This window comes from Ochotona princeps, chromosome 26 (assembly GCF_030435755.1).
Source record: "Ochotona princeps isolate mOchPri1 chromosome 26, mOchPri1.hap1, whole genome shotgun sequence".
In the NCBI taxonomy this organism is placed as follows: domain Eukaryota; kingdom Metazoa; phylum Chordata; class Mammalia; order Lagomorpha; family Ochotonidae; genus Ochotona; species Ochotona princeps.
This window is the reverse complement of record NC_080857.1, coordinates 6112914-6140088: the sequence shown is the minus strand read 5'-3', so window position 1 is coordinate 6140088 and position 27175 is coordinate 6112914. Positions and strand designations below refer to the sequence as shown.

Below are 27175 nucleotides of genomic sequence, written 5' to 3'. Positions count from 1 at the left end.
CTTATTATTCGGGAGAACAGTAGAAAATGGACCAAAACCCTGGGACCCTGCACTCATGTGGGACACTCAGAAGAAGCTGCTGGATTTTGATTTCAGATAGACTCAGCTTTGGCCATCTGGGACGTGAACCAGCAGATGGAAGATCTTTCTGTCTCTCTTTATCTCCCTAAGTCGGATATGCCTTTCTAATAAAAATAAATCTAAAAAAAGCATCAAAATTTATTCGTTTTATATAGTATACACCTCCTTTAAAAAAAAAAAAGAATTGCTATTCACATGTGGTAGAACCACTTTATTATATTTTCTTCCAGAAGATTGGAAGATTTGCAATTCATGCTTTGGGCTTTTTTCACTCAAGATTATTTTTGTATATGACTGGTCTGAGGTACAAAGCAAACTCATGTCTTTTCCCTGTACAGATGCTTGCATGCACCCCTTGGCTGCCGTAACAGGACCTTGAGGCCCAGAACAGCTCACCTAGATTCTCTCACCATTCTAGATGTCAGGAGTCTGAAGGGCCCCCGGGGCTGAGATCAAGGCTTCAGCAGATAATTTACAAGGTCCTTTTCTGTTTTTACACCCTCTTTGTCCCATGCTGCTGGCTCATGGCTCCCCTCCATCTTGGAAGCCAGCCATGGCGGGACAAGTCTCTCTTGTATTCCCTGATACAACCCTTCCGTCTCCCTCTGCCACACAGAAGGAAGCTTCTGTTGACGTGAGGCCCACCTGGAGAACCCAGGATCATCTCCTCCTCTCAAAACCCTCCAACCTGTCACATCCAAGTTCCTTTTCCTGACCAGTGGACACAGTTACAGGCTCAGGGGATTACGACACTGCCATCTTTGGGGAAGTATTATTTTGCCTCTCAGCACAATTAACTGTATCTTTTAAACCAGGGGCCTAGCGGGACACTGGTCTTGTGGTATTATTAACCATACCAGTAAATACTTGTGCCAGGAATTTTTCGAAGCATCACTTCATTTAATTTTCCCAACAACACTTGGTGCTGAGTGCCACTCCCATTCCTATCTTAGAGCTGAGGAAAGGGAGGGGCAGAGAGGTTATGTGTCTTGGTGAAGCTGGGAATTGGCATTTAGGCTCAAGTCCACATGCAGCAGCTGTTAAAGGAACACACAGAATGGCTAGCCCCGGCTCTCTCTGCAGTCTCGGGGCCTCAGCTGCATTGTAACACCTTGAGACACAGTGCCACACAGAAGCAGCTCAACTAAGGAAGCAGTCTGTGAGGGCTTTTCTACCATATGTCCTGGCAGAGCCAGGCCTGGACCTCAAGGTTCTGGGCAGCCAGGCTCCAGGCAATAATTAGCCGAGTTTTGGATTCCACTGTCAAACTGCATTTTCCCAGCACCAACCTGCTGTTCCCTGCAAGCCACCTTCACGACTCTGTCTGCAGTCATTCCAATATCCACTACAAGGGCTGGTCATCCAGGCTTAAGTCGGATCGCATCTACGTTCCTGGGCTGGGCAGACGTGGCAAGTGAAATGCATCATCAGTCACAAATCAGCAGGGACCTCACTAACGCCCGCGGAAGGACAGAAGGACAGGGAAGCCACTTTCCCCGTGTCCTGGCCTCTTTCCCGTCCTCACCCCACCACAGCTCGAGCCCTTCCACTGGCCCATCAGAGTGCAAGGGAACTGGTCGCCAAGGGCTATTTCCACTTTCAATGCCAAAGGCAATACTGGAGAAAGCAAAGTGTGGGGAGATTGACCGTATTATTAGGACGTTCAGCGCCCTTATCCTCAGGGTTTAAGGGCCACAGGGGAGGTTTGAAACCTCAGTCAGTAACCAATTCTATTTACGCTAGGTAGTTTCCAAAGACTCACACACCTAAGATAAAGCTTGATTTATAACCTGGTCGGCAGAGCCCAGCCCGCCGCCCGCGGCTCCGAACGTCCTCCTCTGGGCCTCGCTCGTGGGTCGCCGGCGGCCTGCGCCGCGCACGCGCCGAGGGGGCGGGGCGGGGCCGAGCGGGAGCCCAGGGCGACGTTGCGCGGCAGTTGCGTTCGGTCGCGGGCGCGCGCTGGCGGCACCCGGAGGGGGCGGGGCCGAGGCGGGCGTGGCTGCGTCGCCCCGCCCCAGCCCCGCCCCCTCGGCGGGCCGCGCCGCTGCGCCCGCCTCCCCGCTGGGCTCCCGCGGCGGCGGCGGCGGCGGAGAGCGGCTTCGCGAAGTCCTGGCCGGTGGGCGGGCGGCCGCGGGGCTGCGCGCGTCCGGCATCCCGGGGCCGCTCGGGCCCGGGCGGCGAGGGGGGCCCGGCGGTCCATGCATCCGCCGCCGCCCGCCGCCATGGATTTCAGTCAGAACAGCCTGTTCGGCTACATGGATGACCTGCAGGAGCTCACCATCATCGAGAGGCCGGTCCGCCGGAGCCTCAAGGTGCGCCCCGCCGAGAAACGCCCCGTGGGCGCCCGGCCGGCCGGCGCCTCCCTAGTCGGGCGGGTCGAGGAGGGTAGGGTTCTCGCCAGCCCCGGCGCCGGCCACCTTAAGCCGGCTCTCCCCGGGGCCCCTTGCTCGGCGTGGTCCCGGCTCCCCGAGAGGCGGGCTCCTGCCGGTGGGGGACTGGTGGTCGCCTGACCCACGGCCCACGCCGGGAACGGCCGAGCTGCTGACCCCAGCGACCTCCCTCTCCGGGCAGCCGCGGCCCCTCGGGGCTTGCTCTCCTTAGCCCGCTCCTGAGCTGTCCCCTCAGCCCGCCTCTGCTGGGGTATCCCGGGTCTCTCTGGACCCTGGACCCTGGAGTCTGGTCCCGGGCTCACTCCTCTGTCCACACTACTACTCTGCCCCTACTGCGTCCCCCACCACTCCGTGAAAGGCCCCAGGTCCCATCCACCCCAAGTCAGGTCAAACTCTGCCCCCCTGGCCCCAGCGCGGCTTTCCTCGGCCTCCCCAGTCAGCCTCCGTTCCCGGGGTGGTTTTTCAAAGCTCTCCGGACTCCTCGGGCCCATCCTGAGTCACCGCTCGTCCTTTCCTCCCAGCCCCCACCCCCGCCCCAGGACTCTGCCTGGGACCTGCGCCCTGCCCTTTGGGGGGGAGTCCGCCTCCAGCTTGCTCCCCCGCCGACTCCGGCTCCCCGACCCCTCCTCTGCCTGTCGACCCCTACCAGCTCCGATAGCCTGCCCCACGCCCACCTGCCGCAATGCCTGGCTTCTTGGATTTCCTGCTAGCCACAGAGTCTATCCCCCCACCCCTGCTGGTTCGTGTCCTTTTCATCCCCACCCGTTTTCAATCTTCATCCGTCCGCCCCCAGCCCCGGGAGCATCCGCTGCAGTGGAAGGCGCGGGAGAAGCCGGCGCGGGGCTTGAGGGATGGAGTGTGTGCGCTGCAGTCTGCGAGCCGCAACCGCACGAACTCGAGAAACCAGCTGAAACGCACCCCCAAACTTGCCCACCCGTTTAGCGACCTCCGCAACGGATGTGGCCCAGAATCCTGGGGCCCTTGATTCCTTTGCATTGATTAATTGTGAAACTTTCTGATTCCTCTGGACTCGCCCTGGGGGGATGGGGGAGGGACGTGCACACAGACTCGATGTTTACATGCACACATATGTGTGTGTTTGTGTGTGTGTGTGTGTATATATATTTAAATTTTTCATTTGACAGACACCAGAAGAAATAGAAAAGCTGACAGTTGATGAAGACCTCAGTGATATCGAGAGGGCTGTTTATCTTCTCAGGTATTTGCTCTTCCCGCTCTTCCCTTGCGGTTGCGTGCAGACAGGGTGCAGTGCCCGTTCGGGCTGTGCGTGCTTAGCCCATTTCAGCAGGGGAGGCGAGCACGCCTAGCGCTGACCTGTGTTGCAAAGTAGACTTAAGCATGGCTTGAAGAGGTTTCACAACTGAGCTCGAAGAAAACGTCTTAATTTATAAATATTTACAGAACACGGCTTCTGTTCACGTTCATCCTTCCCCCTTTCCCAGCGTTGGCTTCTCTCACTTAAGATTCAGTACATTTAAACAAGGTCTGAGAGTATCCAGGGACTGTTTTTAAAGTCCATTGTAGAACGTGAACATTGTAGGCTCCTTTACGGTGTAGAAGAAGCGTCCAGGACTGGTGGTTGAGCCAGCTGCCCAGGGTGTCCTGCTGGGATGGCTCCTCATCCTGGGCTCTGGAAGTGTCCCTGAGAACGGTTTTTGTGTTGTCGAGCCTACTGTCACTGAAGTCTAAAGCCGGCTCACAGGCTCCATACAATTGCTTGCAGCAAATGATTATTGCAAAGCTTTGCAGGTATTTTTCTGAATTATTTAAAAATTATGCTGTAGATTTAGTTTCTTGGAAATTAATATAGTAACAGTGTGTAACTGAATATACTTCGGACATAGAAAATCGCCTAAGGCATTTTGTGTGTAATTACTTTGAAACTTTCCTTAACTTGCACAGCGCCCGCCTCCCCCACCCCCACCCCCAGCTGGTGGCAAGTGATGGCCCCCCCTCCCCGTCCCACTCTCGGCTCAGGATCAGATTTTGAATACTGGGGCCATTTATCTTCCAGAGTATTTGTCGTCTTTGTTCTCCTCGGCTCAGGTCGACTTTGCCAGTTGGAAGTACTGGCAAGTTTCCTTTCTGGTTCACAGATCATGTTTCCAGTCCCGTGATAGTCACGAATGATACTTTTTTTTTTTTAAATCCCTCTCGTGTTTTCTTACTTCTTTAGCCAGCTGGTGGCCTGGTTGGCAGAGCAGCATGCTTCTCGTGGAGACCATTCCCCGGTGATCCCCCGTCTTGGGCTTCAGGTTCAAGTGGTTTTCACCATCTCTTTTTGCTCGTAGTGTTTCCACCTGTTTAATTAACTCCTCTGTAGTACCAACGGAATGTATGTTTGCTGTTTGCTTAGAGCTGTTTACTCACACCTTTTAGCCCATCTTGACATTTTATTGATTACTTATTATCCCTTAATCATGAGCATGCTTCCAACAATTGCCAACATTTCCCTTTTCCCATGATTCTTTGACTTGAAGTGAAGGCAAGTGAAGCGCGGTGGGGAGTTAATGATGGACAATCCTCTTCCCGCCGTATTCTCTGTAGTGTAAGCCCTGCTTACACTGAGGAAATGGAGGATCTTGTTCTACTTACACCTTTCTCCAGATAGCAGTGCTAAGGTTTCTAGTGGAGGAGAGCTTCTTTGTTTTCCATTTTCCTTGTATTGTTTGTGAGTGGGGTGAGTTGTCCGAGTGGGTTTTGTTTTCTAGAGCGCGAGCATAGTTCTCACTCACAGAACCCTTGGGGAGACAGATGGGCCATGTCCGACCAGAGCTTTGAAAGAGATCCGCCCGCTCCTCGCGTTTCTTGGGGCTCACCTTGTTGAAGGAGGCCTGCATGATGACTTGGAAGGGGAACACTGGTTTGGTTGTGTGTGGCCTCGGCAGCGGGGCTGGCTTTTGTGTTGCTACCATCTTATACCTTCCGGGCGGGGCGGGGATGTGGAACTTCAGCTGGAGGCCAGCTTCTGGGGGCCAAGGCTGCGTGAAGGCTTCTTTCTTTCCTTGGATTCGGGGAGAGGGGCTGCTCTGAAAGCCTCACCATCTGCTGCTTGAGCTCTGTTCGGTGTCATTTAGTCGTCACCCCACCCCCTTCCTTGTTTTGTTGGGTTCCATGGAACCCGGTCCTAAATCTATAGTTTGTTTTTTCTTCTGTTGGTGATTTTCAGGTTTATTTTGGAATTTTTAAATTTTTTCCCCTGTGTTGGATATTTAATATTCACACAGACATCCGTGGGTATATTTACTGTCTGCGTTTCTGCTTTGGGTTTGATTTTTGTTTGTTTGTTTTCTTATTTGGAATGTGGAAAACTACTCAGGACCACTATGTTAGATTAGAATTCAGAGCCAAATGTGTGAGCACTGATAGGGAGTGCTTCATGTCAGTGGGGTGCTGGTGGCTACAGTTTAAATTGGTTCCAAGTATCTGCGGAAGGAGTGATGTACAGAGCCCTGCTACCCGCTGAGCATGAAACTGCCTGACCAGGACATGGCAGGTCAGTTGTTAATGCTGTTTTCACAATTAAGTTTAGAACATTATGGCATTTGGAGATTTGACACAGATGAAATTGTGGTTTTGCATGAATAGGATGCTGATATACCCAGCTGTGGCATTTAGCACTGAAGCAAAACAGCTTTCCTAATAGTCACAGCTTGTGTCTTAGTCAAAATCATAGCATGGCATTTTTTTTCTCTGTTCTCTCTGTGATTTTGGCATATATTTTAAGAATGTACTTAAAAAATATGTGAAAAAATTGTATTAGAGTCCTATGTATGTATATTGTGTTTTAATTACGTAAGCCTTTATTGATGTCTAACCACTGCCAGATAAAACTCCCGATTCCTAAGTCTGACATTCTGCAATCTGCCTGCGTGACTGCATTCCAGCTGGACGCTGTGACATCCCAAGAGTCCTTCACTTCCTAAATGGCTTTAGTTGAGATAGGATTCACGTTACATCTAGTCCACTCATTTAAATTGTACAATTTAGTGGTTTAGAGTGTATTTGTAAAATTAAAAAAAAACTATTTTAAAGGCAGAGTTATGCAGAAAGGGGAGCGAGATCTTCCTAACTGACTTCCACTGCCAGGTTTGGGCCACGTAGAAGCCAGGAGCCTGGAACATTCACGTCGCACACGTGGGTGGTAGGAATCTAAATGTGTGGGCCGTTATCTGATGCCTTCCCAGGTGCATTAGTAGGGAGCTGGATCAGAAGTGGAGCAACTGGGAGTTGAACAGGCGTTCCCAAGGGATGCTGGCATTGTAGACGGAAGCTTACCCCACTGAGCCACAGACAGACTCCATAGTCACGGAATTGTAGAACCATTTCTGTAGTCAATTTCAAAAGACTTCTAGTTACCCCTGAAGAAATCCTGCACTGTTAGTAATCCTGCCTCATTTCCCAACCCTTCCATCTTCTGGCAGTTCTCGCCTGCTTTCTGGCTTGGTCTTGACTGTTTCTAAGATTCAGCTGTGCTATAGCCTGGGTCAGTCGTGTTTCCACGTGCTGGTAACTCTGTTGGTGCTCACTTTGGCAAGCAGTCGAGCTGGCATTCACTGTCCTGGCAGGATTTGCTGCCCCCAAGATCCACCTATAACCCTGTTTCTGTCACCAGGTCCTCTCCAACTGCTCAATACACATGGATTCCGGGCTGCTCTGAGCTTGCCTGTCACTCTGTGGCTGTGCTGTTTAGCTGGCAGTTCATTGTTACTCTAGGCTCAACCCTGCGCTTTTGTGCTTATGTTTGCCTGAATAGATTGTAAGAGGTCTTGGAAGATAAACCATATATATATGTTTTTAAAGATTTTTTTTTTTTAAATGGGAAAGGCAGGTTTACAGGAAGGAGATACAGAGAGGAGGACCTTCCATCTGCTGGTTCACTCCCCAAGTGACCGCAACAGCTGGAGCTGAGCCAATCCAGAGCCAGGAACCTGGAATTTCTTCCAGGTCTGCCATGCAGGTGCAGGGTCCCAAGACTTGGGTCGTCCTCAGCTGTTTTCCCAGGCCACAAGCAGGGAGCTGGATGGGAAGTGGAGCAGTTGGGACACAAACTGGTGCCCATATGGAATCCTGGTGGTTGCAAGCAAAGATTCAGCCATTAGACTACTGTGCTGGGCCCAGATAAGCCTTATTTTATGTTGCTTCTTTTCTTATCTCACTCTTGTTCTTGGCTGGGATATAAATATGTGTCTCGTAATGGAATGCAATGTATGTAAGATGATGAAAATACTCAGTCAATTAAGAACTTTTTTTTTTTTAAATTGTGGGCAATAGAATCCGGCAGGCTTAGGTTAGATCTCATTCTGCTGTTTGCCATCTGTGTGACTGTGAGTGAGTTACTTGTGGTGTTTGCATTATAAGTTAGGCACCTGCCACATACAAGATTGATAGCCAATCAATGCTAGTTCCCTCCTGTGTCGCCCCATTTCCAAGCTGCTTAGGTGGCCAACGTACATCTCAGACTTTTAAAGAGAAATGGCATTGATTCTGTCTTCCAGGAAATTCATAAGGTAACAGGCCAGGAAATTATCAAGTGAAGATTATGAGAGGTATTGTCTCATTGCTTTTGCTGTTAGTATTTATCAAAAGCTAAATTCTTCATAAATTGTAACTAAGCATTTTACGTTGAGCCTGAGTAAGATCAACCTGTTTTACAGGTTTGCGTTTTCTCACACATGACCTTGTCTGAAGCAGTATTTGCTGTTGCTCCTGAAGTTCCATGTGGCCTTTACAGTTTGTTTCACTTTGTGCTGTAAGTGGTAAAGCAGCTTACATTTTGGCTCTCCCGGGCTGTCAGATGAAGTATATCTTTAACTGGGATCGTGTGTGTGTGTGTGTGTGTGTGTGTGTGTGTGTGTGTGTGTGTGTGTGTGTGTGTGTGTGTGTGTGTGTGTGTGTGTGTGTGTGTGTGTGTGTGTGTGTGTGTGTGTGTGTGTGTGTGTGTGTGTGTGTGTGTGTGTGTGTGTGTGTGTGTGTGTGTGTGTGTTAAGGTGTAAGTGCTCCACCTATTGACGTAACAGATTCCTGCAGCCATATCACTGGTTGCAGCCGAGCCCTGCCCTGGCATGCCTCTTCTGTGGTCAGGACCAGAGGGTAGCTACGAGGCAGTAAGGGAGACTTCCAGAAGTCGGCTTTGCTAACTCAGCTCGCTTTTTGTCTTTTGAAAATACCTATCCCGTTAGCTAGTTCAAGAGTGAAACGCTGTGTGTAAAGCTTATGTATGTGTGCTTATATTTTAGACTCATTTTGTTACTAGTTTTGATGCCTTCGGCAAGTTTTCTGTTTCAGTGGGTGGATGAGGGGTGTGTATGTGTGTGTGTTTGTGAGAGACCAAGAGGCCACACACATGTATGTATATGTGTGTGTGTGTGGTCAGTATCGCTTGGCCAGTTTTCTTTGGTGATCTACAGGGGACTTTTAGGAATCTCTCAGGATGGCTAGCTGGTTAGCTCATCCCATAAATTGTTTAAACTGTTTTATTTGTGCGATTGTGATATTTTCACTGAAATCCTTGAGAGGAGTAACTGAGGAGGAAGAATGTTGGTCTTTGCTTAGATTTGGAGGTTCACAGCCCAAGATCAGGGGGCCCCGTTGCTGTGGTGCTTGGGAGGCTGGAGATGGCGGAGCTCGTGTGAAGTGGTTCTGTGGTGACTCAGCAGGCGGGGGGCGAGGGGGTAGCTGGGCTGGATTGGGCTACCAAAGCCCCGCTCTTAGAAGAGCTGGATAAGCCCCCAGCGCCCCGGGATCCCATATGGGCGCCGGTTCTAATCCCGGCAGCTCCACTTCCCATCCAGCTCCCTGCTTGTGGCCTGGGAAAGCAGTCGAGGACAGCCCAAAGCTTTGGGATCCTGCACCCGCGTGGGAGACCTGGAAGAGGTTCCTGGTTCCCGGCTTTGGATCGGCATAGCACCGGCCATTGCGGTCACTTGGGGAATGAATCATTGGATGGAAGATCTTCCTCTCTGTCTCTCCTCCTCTCTGTATATCTGACTTTGTAATAAAGATAAATAAATCTTTAAAAAAAAATAAAAAAGATTTATTAAAAAAAAAAGAAAGAAAGACGAAGTGGATACTGGAGTCTTGATCTCTTCCTAGAACCACCCCTAGACCCTACACTTTTAATGATTCAAAGGGTCATTTTATTTTATCGTTTCTTTTAAGACTTACTTTGTTTCACTTAAAAGTCAGAGTGACAGAGCCAGAGGTAGGTGAGAGTGGCTGGCAGGAGCAGGGACAAAGAGAAAAAAGTCTTCCATTTATTGATTCACTGTCCAAGTAGCTGCAATGGCCAAGGTTGTGCCAGGCTGAAGCCCAGAGCTGGAAACTCCACGCGGGTCCTCCTGTGTGTTAGTATCACGGGGGCAAGAGTCTGTGCCGTGCTCCGCTGCCTTGCCAGTTGCCTTAGCAGGGAGCTGGGTCCGAGGGAGAGAAACCAGGTCGTGATGTGATATGGGATGCTGGCATCATGGGTACTGGCCTAACTCGGTGTGCTACAATGCTGGTCTCAAGAGATCTTATTTTAACATAATTGCTCAGGTTGTCATTCTCTGTGACAGTGATGTATGAATGACTTGCCTTTCTGTCAAAATGCAGGCATCTTCATTTTTCAGTGTTTTAGACAGAGGGATCACTGTTTCACGTATTAAGAGGAGTATATAGTGGATTTCAGTCAGTTATCTTCCATTACCGATAGGGACATATGACTGAAGTCCTCAGCAAGCTATAAATTCTGTGTTTTGGGAAAATACCAGGTCTTGGAATATCAGGGGCGTAGGGATTGTTTCCTATCTCCTTTTCCTGGTCTTTTGTTAGGAGAACAGCCCTGGGAGGCATCTGTTTCTTTTCCCCATTTACTGACACTCCAGAAGGCTCTCTGTGACATCAGTAGAAAGCAGAATATTTTGTGAAGATCTGTACACAAAGCTTAGAAATAAAAAGTAAACTATTTTCACCCATGTAGAAGTGACCCATATAATGTCATTGAAGGCATCTAGAGATTTTGGAGAGTGGAGCGAAGGTTTCATGTTGTAAGGATTCCTGCTTATAAAGACTTATTTATTTTGGAAAGAGTTACAGAGAGACTCAGAGAAGGAGAGAGAGAATCCATCCATGGATTCTTTCCCCAGATGGCTTCAGTGCCGGCATGGGGCCAGGCTGAAGCCAGGAGCTGGGAGCTTCTTTGGGTCTTGCACATGAGTAGCAGGAGCCCTGTGTGTGGGTCTTTTTTTTTTTTTTTTTAGTACTTTGGCAGGCCATTAGGGAGCTGGATCAGAAACAGAGCCCCCAGGACATGAGCTGGCACCCAAGTGGGATGCCAGCACTGCAGGTCATGGGTTACTTGCCACGCCACAAGGCTGACTTAGAATTACTGAGTTACTTATTTACAATATCTTTACATTTCTATAAAACATTATAAAATTAAAATAAGTAATTATATAAGTTTGACTAAGTTATGGGGTAAGTTATATAACTATAATGTATGTAGGACAGAATATGTAGGGATACTTCAGGAAGTTCATGGGCAATTGATGAATAGGTAATTCGTACCAACACAGGGAGGGTGAGTCTTATCCTAATCATAGCTAATTAATTCCCAGTTAAAAAGTTGGAATTGTATTGCTTGACTCTAACCTTAAATTTCTTTAAAAAAGATTTATTCATTTTACTTGAAAGAGTTAGAGAGAGAACGAGAGAGCACATGAGAGACAGAGACACAGAGAGGTCTTCCAACCACAGGTTCACTCCCCAAACGGCCATAATGGCCAGAAATGGGCCAGTCTGAAACCACGAGCCAGGAGCTTCTTCAGGGTTTCCCATTATGTGGTTGCAGGGCCCAAGGGCCTTGGGCTATCCTCTACTGCTTTCTCAGGCTATTATCAGGGAGCTAGATCAAAAATGAAGTAGCCAGGACTCAAACTGGGCCATATGGGATGTCGGCCACTGCAGGTAGAGGATTAGCTTGCTATGCCACTTCCTGGCCCCCACTGACACTCATCCTTGTGTTTTGTAGTGGATTTTTAGAAGAATTCATTAAAGAAATGTTGGGGCTGATTTTGTGGCATCACAGGTTAAGCTGCTGCCTGTGACGCCAGCATCTTGTATGGGCACTGGTTTGAATCCCAGTTGCTTCACTTCTGATCCAGCTCCCTGCTACTAGACCTGGGAAAGCAGTGGAAGATGGCCCAAACCACATGGGAGATCCAGATGAAGCTCTTGGCTCCTGGCCCTGAGTGAACCAGTGGATGGAAGATCTTCTATCTTTCCCTCTCTCTGCACATCTGCCTGTATCTGAAAGAAAAAATAGAAATGTTGGTTGTGAAAATTATAACTCTGACAGAATTAGGATTGCATGAAGTGCTTAAGGCCCAGCGAATTTCTAAATCTGCTTATCTTGCATTTTTGGTTTTTGGCTTTTGTTAACGTTATTGTACTATTTTGCACTGATCGTGTTGGCCGCCTAATGTGAGGGGCCTGGAGAAAATGTTCTGGCTCAGTTCTTTTAGTTTATTCTTATATGATATTAGCATGAGGCAGTCAGTTCAGAAATAATTGGAAAACCTACTATACTTTGTGTCTTGGGTATACATTATAACATATTTTCCTTCTTGATCAGAAATTTTAGTGATGGAAATTGTTTGTAATGCTTTACATTGAATTTTATATAAGCATATATTTACATTAAAAATGTTAACTCCTCATGTTACAAAAACATTTACAATATAGAAAATATTTAGAAGTGCTTATGTGCTAGGAGTTTCCCAGGAAATTAATGATGTTGTAGCAGCACGTATTAGTAGACCAGAAAATAATTTAAGGAAAAATGCATTTTATTAGTTCTCACTAGAATAGTGATCAACCCCGGTTAACCCTCGACATTGAGAATCTAAATGTTGAGCTGGAAGTGCTTAATACTGAGACCCAGAATTTTCCTTGGAGGTGGAGGCACTCCCCCTCCTTTTTACAGATCTCGGGCTTAACTTCTTTAAGCCCAGATCTCCTATCTGAAATGCATATGCCAATGTTTCTGTCTTTGGGTTCTTGAGGCAAGTGGAGGAAATGCATGTGGAGGACCCCGAGTTATGTGCACTGAAGGATAGCTGTTTTTTTTTTCCTCTACTCATTTATTCATTAATTACTTTGTATTACATGACACAATTTCATAGGTACTGGGATTCTCCCCCCTTCACCCCAAACCCTTCCCCCATGGTGGATTCCTTCACCTTGATGCATAACCATAGCTCAAGTTCCGTTGGGATTCCCTCATTACAAGCACACACCATACATAGAGTCCAGCAGGATAGCTGGTTTTTTAAAAAAATCATCTGCTTGCAGTTCAAAGCGTAGTTGACTTTGGATGTATAGGACATTTCTCATTCAGCAACTTCATGAGGTTGTCAACGTTTCTCTCCAGATATTAGTTTTCTGGGTTGGGTCATCAAAGCCTCTGCTACCCACTCCACCGTCCAGTTTTTTGAAAATTATTTTATTGAGGTATAATTTAAATAATTTGTGGTTTTATGAATTCTGACAAATGTACCCAGTGGTATGACCAGCACTCTAGTAAGAATGTAGAATTTTCCCATTCCATTGGAAAAAATCACCCGTTCCCCCTAACCCTGAGGGACCCCTGATCTCCTCTGTGTTACTGTGGATTGATTCTGCCTGTGTTAGAATGTAGACACATGTTTTCTTTATTTTTTGTGTAAATGCTTAAGAATAGAATGCAGGGTCAAATGGTATGCCTTTTCCCCCACTTTGCAGCTTTGTTGAGGCATAATTAGCATTCAATAAATGACATATAAGCTGGGCAATTTGATGAATATTGACATATGTACACACATGTAAAACCATCATTGTTCATACAATGAACATACTCATCCTCTGAAAATGTGACTTTGTGTCCCTGTGTCATACCTCACCTCCTCTCGGAGCTTCTTCCTGGTTCAGAATGGCAGGTCTGCCGTTAGCCATAGATGAGCTCGCAGCTTCTGGAAATCTATAGAAATGATTCCCACAGTGTCTACTCCATCCATTCTCATTCACTCAACATCATTATTTTGAAATTATTTTGAAATTATCCATGATGTTGCATGAATCAATAATTTACTCCTATTTATTATTGATGACTCTTCCATTTTGTGCATATAGCACATTTTATTGATTCATTCATTGGTGGATGGAAGTTTGGCTCATTTCCTTTTTCCTTTTTTTTTTTTTTTGGTCTTTGGGTAGTTAATTGTTCAGAGTCTTTAAAAAATCATATGTAAAAAGCTTGTGTGTTTCATTAAGGATTGGCTGCAAAAATAGATAATAAATAATAAAGCAAAAATATCTTTCATTTTGGCAAACTGAAAAAAGAATTGGAGTTGAACAATATTTTCTTTGGATAAAGAGTTTTACACGTTGTAATTGGGTTGTGAATGGTTTGGGCAGGACAAGTTTTTAGCTGCATAAAAATGTATGTTCAGGTTTGAAAAGTGAATCTGAGAAGTCTAATAGACTTAGAATTCATAGTCTCTGTGTAGTATATTTATAAGCTGTGTTTGCATGGCAGTAAGGGTGCAGGTTTTCTAAATCATGTTCATAAATGTATTTGTTTGGAAATTCTATCAGTTGTAAATCCATGAAGTGTGTTTGCAAGCCTGTGGAGGGAAGCACTGTGTTCAGGGAGAGTTGCGCTCCCTGTGGCTGTGATGCAACGGGGCAGAGGAGGACACATGTGGACACAGTGTATGTATGCGTTACTTCCTGTAGTTGTGTGACAGCTCTTAGAAATCTTTTTTTTTTTTTTTTCAATTGGCTTCCAGAAAGCTCAGTTCTGTACATAAAGGTCACCAAACCTACTTTGCCTGACTAGTTTTTGTGGAGGTTTTATGGCCCCGAATGTCATTGATCTTGGTGAATATTCTGTGGACACTGGAAAAGAAAGGTGTGTTCTGGTGCTGGATAGAATTTTCTATAGGTGGCATTTTGGACAAGTTGGCTATTGTACTGTTGAAGTTTTCTGTGTCTCCTGTCTGCTTGTTCTGTTGGTTATGGAAAAGTAGCCAAGACTCTAATTGTGAATTTGTCTATTCCTCCTATCAAATCTGTCATTTTTATTGTGAGTTCATGTATGTTGAAACTTCATATTTGAATGGCTGTAATGTTTATCTCTTGAATTATTCTTTACTTTGAAATGTACTTTATCTCATATTAATATGTTCCAGCTTGTGTATTTTTTGAAGGTTTGTTTATTTATTTACCTAAAAATAATTACAGAGAGACACCTTTCATCTACTGGTTCACTCCCCAAATGGCTACAACAGCCAGGACTGGCCAAGCCAAAGCCAGGAATCTGGGTCTGTTCTAGGTCTCCCATGGGGATGGCAGGGATCTAAATATGTGGGCCATCTCCTGCTGCTTTCCTAGGCATGTTATCAGGAAGCTGGGTTGAAAGCAGAGCAGTAGGAACTAACCAGTGTCCTTACCTTGCATGCACTGGGATCCCATGTGGGTGCCAGTTCTAATCCTGGCAGCCCCACTTGCCATCCAGCTCCCTGCTTGTGGCTTGGGAAAGCAGTTGAGGACGGCCCAAAGCCTTGGGACCCTGCACCTGTGTGGGAGACCTGGAAGAGCTCCTGGCTTCGGATAGGCTCAGGTCTGGCCATTGCAGTCACCTGGGGAGTGAATCATCGGACGGAAGATCTTCCTCTGTCTCTCCTCCTCTCCGTATATTTACCTTTCCAAAACAAAAACAAAAAACAAAACAAAACAAAACAAAATCAAAAAACTCTCCAAAAAAGTTTTGAGAGGCAGAGAGGGAGACCAAGAGAGGGAAAGAAAGCATTGCCATTCACTTGTTTACTTCCCAAATGCCCTCCTGGCCACGCTGGACCAGGCTGAAGCCTGGGGCTGGGCACTCAGTCCAGGTCTCCTAGGTACATGGCAGGGCCCGAGTACTTGAGTCAGCACCTGCTGTGCTCCTGATTGTGTACTCACAGGAAGCTGGAAGTAGGCTCAGCCCAGGACCTCATGGACCCTCGGTGTGGGATGCCTTGGGATGTGGGTATGCCCACTGGCATCTGAACCAGCAGGTCACATGCCCTTTTATTTCAGCTTCTTTTGGTTACCTTCACAAAGCACATCTTTTTCTGCCCTTCCACCCTCTTATTTTGGAAATAGACTTTAAATTTTGGAATGTATCTAGATTTTTTAAAAAGTTGCAAAAATGGTTTAGACAGTTCTCATACGCTGTTGCTGGTTTCTTCTGATGCTAATAGTTGGTCATCTCAGGCTTATTTACTTGAAAGTTACACACAGACACACACACACACAGAGGGGGAGAGAGAGAGAGAGATCTACCTCTGCTGGCTCACTGGCTCACTCCCCAGATGACTGCAACAGCTGGGACTTGGCCAGGTCGAAGCCAGCACTGGGCCAAGCTGTAGCCAGGAGATAGGAGATTCATTTGGGTCTTCAAAATTTTAGTATTTTTACTTTGGAAAACTTTGTGTGTGTGTGTGTGTGTACTAGTAGGATCATAGATGCGGCTGCTGTTTTTTTTTTTCAGTACACACACATCAATATTCCAAAATAATTAGTATTTTTTGACTCACCTCTAGTCTCATGTTTACTATGATCAACATATGACCATTTTTGTTTCTTTTATTAGGTGGTGGGAATTATAAGCTAGTGTTCTTTTCGTTCTTGTTGCTAAGAAACACGGAGCATGGCCACCAGCCAGCTGTGTGACCTGGGGCACATCATTTAGCCTCACTGTATTGTGTCAATACAATGAGTGAGAGAAAGAGAGAGGGAGCTGTTAGTCAAGCTAAGATTTCTTCTTGCATTGTGACTGTTACCCCAATTATAAATGATCTTCAAACATTAGTACATCAGTTTCCCATCCCTTCAGAAATATTTGCTTTCTCCAGTCCCAAAAAGAGCTCAAGGGGAATGGGACATCTCTGATTCTTTTAATCACTATCTTTTAAAAAATACTGCACCATTTTCAGTTATTTGTGTGCTTAATGTGTGCATTTCTGAATCTTTGCTTTGTTCAGGTCAATAGTATATACATAATAGAATGACTTGCTTTATCAAAACATATTTTGTTGTAAAGATCAAAACCTATTATGATTTAGAAAATCTGGTATTCTGCTTAGTTTCATCGTGATTCACACATAAATAGTGTGAGGACCTAGTGTTGTGGACAGTGTATTAGACTCTTGGCATTTCAGGGTGTGTGTGTCTTACCTAGAATATGTAGAATATGTAGGTATTACCTAGAATATGTGGTTACGAGGGGATGCATCTATATCCTTAGGTCTGAGTATTCCACTTGAATTATTTACTCTTTGGATTGTATATGAGGTGATATATCCTTAGATACTTGTATCCTCAAAATCTGCCAAGAGAGTAAATCTCTTGAGTAGTCATGTGTTGCTTACTAATGGGGCATGTCCTGAGGAAAGTGTCATTTGGCTGTTGGCATCAGTACTCTTACAGAGACGACCAACAGACAGTTCAATTGTTTGGGTGCCTGTGGTCCTCGACGTGGCACGTGACATGTATGTCATAGAAAAATTCAAGTAGCTTGATTGTGATAAGCATTTCACAATGTATACATACACCAAAATATCATGATCACTTTGTATTCATAAATATATATATTTAGAATTCATCAATTTGCAATTTACTAAAAATCAGATTGTATGTAATTGAATATATACAACTTTTGTTACTAATAACTTGGTAAAATTTTTAGGATATCTAGAGGTCTGCTAATTCATATATTGCAAAAAGGAATAATGGGAATGTCTAAAAAGTTAATTTTCATGATTGTTGTTTTGAAATCCATGAGAGATCTTATAGGATCAATAGGTATTTAAAAATCAGTGTGTTGCTTTGTGGAGGTTATTTTTTAAAAGATTTTTTGTTGCAAAGTCAGATATACAGAGAGGAGGAGAGGAAGATCTGTCCACTGATTCACTCCCCAAGTGGCCGCAGTGGCTGGAACTGCACTGATCTGAAGCCAGGAGCCCAGAGTCTCTTCTGTTTCTCCCACATGGGTGCAGGGTCCCGAGGCTTTGGGTTGTCCTCAACTGCTTTCCCAGGCCACAAGCAGGGAGCTGGATGGAAAGTGGAGCCACTGGGATTAGAACCGGCGCCCATATGGGATTCCAGCACATGCAAGGGGAGGACTTTAACTGCTGAGCTATTGCACCAGGCCCCGGAGGTTATGTTTCACCCTTGACAGTAGTATTGGGTTGATCTGGAGCAGGTTTTAGTGTCTGCAGAGGTTGACTTCTTCATTTCCCCAGTGTACGGGAGACCAGGGATGTCCCTGAAGCTCTCTTTACCCTACAGTGCCATAGTAGCCTCTCTTAAGCATTAAAGAAAAGGAGTCATATTGTACACAGCTTGTTTTTTATTCTACACAGCTTTTACAGATTGGTTTTTTTGGGTGACTAATAAGCTTTTATGTATTATAATTGATGTATTTGAATTCTGTTTCTTCTGAGTCAGTGCCTCTCTTACAGTAATATCCGTCAAGTGAACAGATAGGAAGCGCTCTGGGACTCTTTCTGGGTCACGTTATCTGTTCCCAGTCTCAGTCCTCAGCTCCGTGGGGCGACTTCCCAGTCTGGCTGCAGTCAGCCGCCTCCTGAACCTAAGACCAGGTTCCTGCACCGCATGTTCAGGTTCGGTGGCCTGGGACAGAAGCCATCGTTTTTGGTATCAGTAAACCTCCACTTCTTAGGGAAACCTGAAATCATTCTTGAGGAAAACCTGGGAATAATTTCATAATCTTTTTTCTCAGTACTCTTTTTTTTTTCCTTTTCTTTTTTTCTCAGTATTCTTAAGTATTTGCTCAGTATTTGTTGTCTGACACATTCTGTGTCTGGCATGAGGCAATACTAGATTTGCTGGAGAATTGGACCCATTGCCCTGCGCCAGGCAGTCCTTGTACTCAATGGCTGAACTTGCTAATCCACCTGCTTTCTGTGGGTTAGGTAACTGGGTCTTCCCTGCTGTAATGGCTCTTCAATGCTGTCCTTTTGGGCGCCAAACATTTGGCCTGCTTTGATCTCTTTTATAGGTGTTGTTTACTATTTTCCCTCCCAAGTTTCTAGTCCTATTCCCCTACCATATTCCAATGCAGCTCTCTATTTTTTTTTAAAGAATGTATTTTATTTTTATTGGAAATTCAGATATACAGAGAGGAGGAGAGACAGAGAGGAAGATCCTTCGTCTACTGGTTCACTCCCCAAATGGCTGCAGTGGCTAGAGCTGCCCCAATCTGAAGCCTGGAGCCTCTTCTGAGTTTCCCACGCGGGTACCCCATTTCCCATCCAGCTCCCTGTTGTGTCCTGGGAAAGCAGCAGAGGATGCCCCAAAGCTTTGGGGTCCTGCATTTGCGTGGGAGACCTTGGAGATGCTCCTGGCTCCTGGCTTCGGGTTGGCTCTGGCTCTTGTGACCATTTGGAGAGTGAACCTGTGGATGGAAGATCTTCTCTGTCTCTCCTTCTCTCTGTAAATCTGCCTTTCCAATAAAAATAAATAAAATCTTTTTAAAAAATGTAATTTGTTCCTTTGTGATCCTAAGCATGATGAGTGTAGTCAGGTTTTGAACGGGTCTCTCACCTTACCGACTTTGAAGGTAGTGTTGTGAAGATTTCACACTGGGCTTGAGTTTCTGGTACTCATATGGCAGTGTTTTGTATTTGAACACTTGCTGCTGCTGCTGGGGATTGCTGTTCAGGGTCTTCAGCTTTAGGTTATTGACTCTATCAGTCAGCTTTGCCTTGGGGGGGGGGAACTTTTATTTGTGTCAAGGGCTGTTCGGATATTTAAAACATCATTTACAGCCTATACAAAATTATCAACTTAAAAGTGAGCCTGCTGTGCTTTGATTGAATTCTGAGTCCTGCCTGTGACTGCCCTGGCAGGGCCAGATGAAATAATTTCATGGTCCTTGGGCAGCTCACCATTGGACGGCCCCTACCTGACAAGATGGCTTTGCCTTTTGTGGAAGGTTCATACACTAAGGTTGCTCTCTTATTTCATCCTGTTTGTTAAAGCAAGTTACTTGAGTAAATAAATCTTAAATAAGAACTACATGAAGTTTAGTTTTCATCATGAACTCAAAGGCAGGTCTGTGTGATGTCTGCCCCGTGGTTGTACATTAGAGCCCAGTGATGGCAGTCTGAATATTATGTGTGCCTTTGGATCTTCTGTGGGAGCAGCTGGGGCTAGAATAGCTGGCTCTGTATAAATAAATGCACATCATCTAATATCTTGCACATGCCAAACTATAGCAATGCTGGATTCTCAGGTGCAGGGGTGGCTGGCCTCATTAGCATCTCTTGAGTAACATCGGCTCCTTCTCCACTTGGTTTAGGATTTGCTAAACTACATTGAAGATTGGAAGAGAACTGGAGCTTTCTGCTGCACAGTTGGAATTCTTATTGTGTGAATCTTCTTGCTTAGTGTATTTTGTGTTCTTAGATGGTAGGAGCAAGGTACAACAGAACACAGTGTTATTGGCTGCTGGAGCTGTCCTAATGTGTAGCTTATTCTTTTTGGGGAATAACAAGAATTTCATCAACTACCACAGATAGCTTCATTTTGAAAGCTAACATTTGAAAATGTTTAAGGCAGCTTCACATTACTGTATTTCCATCCCTTCCTTGATTGCCCACAAATTGGTTATCATTTTGTATTTTATCCCAGCATTATTAAGGTCCAGTTTTCCGCTCCCCTCACTGCATGCTTTGGAGAGTGTTAGGCATGACTGAGGAGCAGGAGTAGGGTGGAGAAGCAGCTGAGTGTGTGATTTGGAAGGGAGATAGGACAGTGCAGTAGCAGCGTGGGTGTGTGTAGGCTGTATCTCTTCTTCCTAAGGGCAAATATCTTTTCTCTGTGCCCAAATCCCCTCATGCGTAAAATGGGGCTAATAATATCTACCCACACTGTAAGATTATTGTGAGAAAAAAAAGGATTGAAGCAAGGTACTTATCAGCACAATGCCTGGCATATAGTGATAGGGTACTTTTTTTTTTATTTTGTTGTTAGGAGGGGGAGCATTGAAGATGTAAGGCAATTGATGAGGGTCTAAGTGAAGCAATAGGGAAGCTCAGGCTGATACTCAGGCCAGTCAAGCTGGGAGAAAGGTTAGAGCCTGGAGAGTGCAACGGATTCAAAATAAAGGATAGATTCCCAGGTAATAAGATAATAGGAATGAGTTGGTGATGTGAAAAGTAAACAAATTCGAACTTCAATTCACAAATATTTCTGGACACCTGCTGTATGTTACTGTGCTAGGCATTGTGAAATATGAAATCTGGGCAAGACATCCTTGGTTTGCAGGGATGTCAGAAACTCACTATTGATTGCCTGGCAGTGGTAGAAGCTGAAACAATGAGGAAGACTGTGAAATACTTTATTACAGTAAAGGATGCTTGAGTGATTCACTTGTTTTTCATTGGTTTAATCTGTTACCATAAATGGCTCTTTAAAATAAGTGCATCTCCCAATGGGAATAAAATAATTAGTAACATTAATTTAGAATTTGAACGGTAGCTGTCCTAAATTCATTTATTTAACTAGTCTGATTTTTTTCCCTCCCTTTCCTTTTTAGCCATGAGTGCACATATCAGATGATTAACCCAGTTCTTTTTCACTTTAAAAGAATGGTTTGCTGAGTGGGTTTGTGTCCTTTATGTTTTGGAGTAAGTATCCCAGAAAAGGAACGTGGACCAAAGACTTTCACAATTGGGGCCAAGAGTTGTGTCCATGATGATTGCTTCTTGTGCCTGGGTTTTTGTTGAAAAGCTGTAGGATTTGAAGTCTGGGAAATCTCCTTTATTAAAAGAAAAATGTAACATTGATAAAGAATTTATTTAGAAATGGCAGATACCACATCAAATTGTATTTATTATTTATACTTCTACCTATGTGGATTGTTTTTGGGTTAGTGATTCTGTGCTGATTGTTCCTGGCTAGTAATGTTAGCATAGATCATGGAGACCAGAGTCCACAGGACAGGCAGTGATGGTAGCATAGATCATGGAGACCAGAGTCCACAGGACAGGTAGTGATGATGGTAGTATAGGTCACAGAGACCACAGAGTCAATAGTAGGTGATGTTACACTTTGTTTTTAATGAGACATTTAATTTTATTTGAAAGGCTGAAAGAAACCAAAGTAGAGATAAGAGATCTTTCATCTGCTGGTTCCTTCTCCACATGGCACAGAGCCAGGAGAGAGGCATTCCATTTGGGTCTCCTGTGGGAGTGTGCTGGCCCGAGTTGGGCCTTGTTACTGTTTTCCTGGATGGGTTAGCAGAGTGTTGTACTGAAAGTGAGAAGCTGAGACTCAAACCTGTACTCCAGGATGGCATACTGACCTCACAAGTGACAGTTTTATGTTTTATATTTAAGTCTGTAATTCCTTTTGAGTTAGCATGATCTCTCTCTCTCTCTGTTTCTTTCTTTCTTTTTTTTTTTTTTTTTTGTTGCCAGTGGGTATTCAGTTGGGCATCATTTTGGGAATTCTATTTCCGGGCTCTCTCTCGTGTTTGGCTGATTTGTGTCTTTCTCTGCCCACCAGTACTATGCAGTCTTGGATACCGTAACTATAGAATAAATCTTTAAATTGGGTTAATGGATTTCTCCACTTGATTCTTCTTTTTCAAAGTTGTTACATGTATTATCATTCTTTTGATTTACCATACTAATTGTAGAAAAATATTGCCTGGATCTCCCAAAATTCTTGTTGTGATTTTGTTAGGATTGTGTTAAAGCTGTAAACCATTTTGGAATGACATATTCACTGTGTTGAATTGCCTGATCCATGAACATACCAAGTCTTTCTCATTGTTTAGGTTTCTTTTATCACTGTTGTATAATTATTAGTCCACAAGTCTTTTACATATTTTGTTAGTATTTTTGAGTGCTTGTGATAGTGAGTTTTAAGTTTACTGTCCATATTGAATTTTGTCTGATTTTTTTCTACCTTGATATGATCACATGACTTTTTTTACCTTTAGTTTGTTAAGATAATGGGTTTCATTCACTTTGACTAATGAAATGACCTTGCAATCTTGGTATAAACCTTAATTGATCATGGTATGTAACTATTCTTTTTTTTTTTCCGTGTAGTCTTTTTTTTTTAAGATTTGTTTATTTTTTAATTTTTATTACAAAGTCAGATATACTGAGAGGAGGAGAGATAGAGAGGAAGTGGAGCTGCCGGGATTAGAACCAGCGGCCATATGGGATCAAGGCGAGGACCTTAGCCACTAGGCCACGCTGCCGAGCCCTGTAACTATTCCTTTTATATACCACTGTGTTACACTTCTTCCAGCTTGTCTTATTATTTTTCTAGGTTTTTGAAGTGGACAGTTATATTATTGGTTTGGGATTTTTCTCTTTTTTTGTGTCATGAATTTATTTAGAAATATGTCTCATATGGCATGAGTTCTTGGATTTGGTCCCTTTTTCAAAGACACTGCATCACCTGAAATGCTGTGTGTTACCTGTAAAGTGGATGAACTAAAACATCCTTACTCCTGCAGCAGCAGGTGTCAGACCTGAAGAAAGGTGTGGCAAGTCCGGATTCAAGGTCGAAATCTCCACTTGTTTTCCACTGAAAATGATAAATTCTTTCCTGGGCCCTTCCTAGTGACTCCTCAGACCCCAGAGGTTGTGACCTCCGGATGCTCCATCCCCACAGGCCCCCATTGGAAGCTCTGGGAAAAGCAGAGGGACCCAGGAGGAAGGAAGGGGAACTCTGCGCCACCCCGGCTCTGTTCACGATCTGATGGCTTACTGCCGTCCTTCTGTTCTTCAATATGTGTCATTGTCCCTCTGCCCTGCACTTGCTGTGAACACAGATTCCTGTTCACAGTTCAACTCGCTGTCTTTAAATGTTTGTTGAGAGTTTTTCTTTGACCATCTTTGGAGAATATCAAATTGTGTGGTTTAGTTTTCATGAGTTTCTGTTACCTTTCCTGTTGATTTCTGGTTTGATACCATGCAGTTGGAAAACTACCTTTGCATAAATTCAGCTTCTAGAAATTTGTTGAAGTTTATGAAACAATATGGATTTTGTTTGTAAGTGTTCTTTGGGTATTTTAAGGGAATGTGTACTCTGCTGTTGTTGGTATTTCAGAAATGTCTATTATATCTTGGTGAATGAAGATACTGGTGAGTCCTAAACTAAGAACATTTTTAAAAAGTACATGGAAAATTGAATTATAAGATGTTTATTTTGGAACTCAAAACATTTACAATCTGCATATCTTTGGTCTTTAGTAATGCTCACTTTTCTCAACCTTCTGAAGATTCCTTATATGCATGGACTTACAGAAAGTTTTTTATACCACAAACTTATCTTCATTTCATTTCCTCTGAAATTTTTTGAAGGACCCTTGAATGTTCTTGTTGAGTTTTTCTTTGAAGTTATTCTGAAAGTTAAGAGAGTGATGTTGAAATCTCCATCTGTGTTGTTTCTCCTTTCAGTTCTGTCAGTTTGGGCTTCAAACTGGTTGCAATTCTGTTTGGTGTCTATACATTGAAAATGGCTACTTCTTTGGGTGACCGCCTCTTGTGTCACTATGTGATGTTCTTTTCTATTTGTGTAGATGTTCTTTTCTCTGAGCTTTACTTTATCTGATGTTGGCATGGCCGCTCCTGCTTCCTTTTGACTCACTTTTTCCATGATGTATCATTTTCCATTTTTTACTCTCACCCTGAGGATATGATTTTGAGGTCAGCTTCTAGACTGTAAATAATTGATTCATGCTTTTTAAAAATCCATTCTACTCATCTTTCCTTTTAGTTAATGTTCTTAGGCTATTTGTACTTAATGTAATTGTTAGCATTTTATGGCTAAAATCTGGCAGTTTATATTTTATATTCCTTTGTTTTTTATTGCTTTCCTCTGAAATGTTTTGTCTGCATATCTATGAGATATTTAAGATCATGTTCTTTCTTTTTTCTGATTGTGTGTTAGTAAAATTCAGAGAATGAATGTTTGGTATTATATGTTCTTGACATGCATTCTTTCAGCTAGCCATTTATTCTTCAGTTCTTTCCAGAGATATTACTGAACCTCCCCTCTGGGCTAGATGTGTCATATTAAGCTTTTTCAGATAATTCTCTTTTCTGTCAGTGTTCTCCTAGTGTATTTATTTGTTTCGGGCTGCGGTAGGTGGCTTCAAACAACGAAGATTTACTCTCACAGTTCTGGCCGCCAGAGTCTGACGTGGAGACGCCAGCAGAGCTCTGGAGGAGAATCCCAGCTTCCCTTGGCCTGTGGCCACATCGCTCATATCTCTTCAGTTGTGCGCAGCCTTCCTTCTCCTCTTCTGTCTTCTCCCAGTGTCTGTTTTGAGGACACTTTTTACCGGATTTGGGGCCTGCTTGGCTAACCCAGAATGACCTCTACATCTTCACATTCTTTTTACAGTTAAGACCACTTTCCTCCAGGTTCCAGGATTAGGATGTACACATCTCTTATGGGCCATCATTCCACCCCCACAGGTAGAATTTTTGTATGCAGCTTTAATTTCCTTTGTGATTTTCTTCCCTTTTGACATGGTGCCCTATAGCGTGTCCTTCTCTTTCATTCTGGTTTTTGTCTTCAAATAATTCACTTGGAATGTGAACACAGTGGAATGGTTATGGTGTTATGTTTCACAGCCTGCTGTACTCAATAGGGAAGAAGTCTTTTTAAAATTTTTGAATTTTTATTGGAAAGACAGATTAACAGAGAGTAGGAAAGATAGAAAGTTCTTCCATATGCTGGTTCACTCCCCAAGTGGCTGCAATGGCCAGAGCTGAGCTTATCTGGAGCCAGGAGCCAGGAGCTTCTTCTGGGTTTCCCACGCGGGTGCAGGGTCCCAAGGCTTTGGGTTGTCATTGACTGCTTTCCCAGGCCCCAAGCAGGGAGCTGGATGGGAAGTGGAGTATCTGGATCACCAACTGGCACCTGTATGGGATCCCAGGACATGAAAGGCCAAGATTAGCCACTAGGATACCACGCCGGGCCTAGAGGAAGCATTTCTTCACAGCAAGACAGCTTCTTTTAGAGTTGGAGTACACACACACACACACACACACACAGAGCCAGGATTCAAACCTGTGTTGATGTGTGATGCCTGAATTGCAGGTGGTGGCTTGACCTTCTACATCCCAGTGCTGACCTCAGAATATGCTTCTTATTAACTGAACTTGAAAACTTTGGAGCAAAAATATATTATTTTAAAATATATATAGTAAAGTTTCATGTATATGTAACTACAAATGGTTATACATCTGAAGAGATAAGTAAAATGATTTAGACTAAGTAAATGAGTAAATATATTGTCAACAGTCAGTGTTTAAGTTGATATCAATTAATAATGGGTCTAATTTTCCTCTGGTGTCACTCACTCACTAGCATGTTTTTGAGATGTGTGTCAAGTATTTACAGAACTTATCTTGAAAACACTTTTTTTGTGGGTCGTAGAAATCATTTCTCAAAAGAATACACTTTGCCCAAGGTATTTGCACTACTTGAGTACGACAGAGATTGTTTTGGGAAAACCTTAATGAATGGTTTGTCAAAAAAAAATTGTATAAATGCACCCTGTGCCGTTTCAGAGTGTGGAGTGAGTTTGTAGAGGTCTGACAAGTGATGCTGTCAGGAGGCGAGAACAGCGGTGATCTCACTGAACCAAAGGGACGCTGTGTAATCTGTTGTGGTTGACTTTACTGCTGTTCTGTTATTGCCATGCTTGTTTTATTGCACCATTTTATTGCAGTGCATTATTTATTTTTCATAAGCCACAGAAAATTGGTAGGTTATGGGCAAAAAAAGATACAATTTGAAAGTGTTAATTATCTCAAGACTTTTAGACTTAAACATGTGTTTAAAGTGAGCATTGCTTTACCACAAGCATAATTATCTTGATGCATTTTTTTTTTAAAGATTTATTCATTTTATTACAGCCAGATATACACAGAGGAGGAGAGACAGAGAGGAAGATCTTCCGTCCGATGATTCACTCCCCAAGTAAGCCGCAACGGGCCGGTGCGCGCCGATCCGATGCCGGGAACCTGGAACCTCTTCCGGGTCTCCCACGCGGGTGCAGTGTCCCAAAGCATTGGGCCGTCCTCAACTGCTTTCCCAGGCCACAAGCAGGGAGCTGGATGGGAAGTGGAGCTGCCGGGATTAGAACCGGCGCCCATATGGGAACCTGGGGCTTTCAAGGCGAGGACTTTAGCCGCTAGACCACGCCGCCGGGCCCTCTTGATGCATTTTTATAAGATTTACTTAATGAAAGTTCAGCTTTGGCATTTTAAAGTACTTCAGGGATGTTCTTAAGACTTTGTATGTAAGAAGTTAGTAAGAGCAGTTACTTCCAAGTTTATATGTTACTTTTCTAATCATAAGATGAAAAATCATACTTATAAGTTTGTGTTTTCTTTGTAAAGTGCTGGTCAAGACATCCAGGGAACAAGTGTGATTGCAAATCTTCCGTTTTTGATGCGACAAAATCCTGCTGAGACACTTCGGAGAGTCTTGCCAAAAGTTAGAGTAAGTTGGTATGAAATAAGATTTGAATTTTCCATTTCCCCATATCATGTGGTTTGCAGAAACTTTTAGGACTTTGTTGGCTGATTATTACACCTGATAGTTGATTGGAGGAA

The 27175-nt window shown here is 44.2% G+C and overlaps 1 protein-coding gene across 5 annotated transcripts in view; it reads left to right on the top strand.

Annotated features, from left to right (window-relative positions):
* Positions 1-2138: 2138 nt before the first annotated feature.
* The window catches only part of PPP4R4 (protein phosphatase 4 regulatory subunit 4), an 82127-nt gene continuing 57090 nt past the window's right edge, over positions 2139-27175 (top strand). For all 5 annotated transcript variants that reach the window (XM_058655275.1, XM_058655274.1, XM_058655272.1 and 2 more), the window contains exons 1-3: positions 2139-2393; positions 3617-3690; positions 26960-27062. In XM_058655275.1, the coding sequence (XP_058511258.1) occupies positions 2280-2393; positions 3617-3690; positions 26960-27062 (291 nt within the window). In that variant the 5' untranslated portion in view covers positions 2139-2279. The remainder of the gene's footprint in view (positions 2394-3616; positions 3691-26959; positions 27063-27175) is intronic.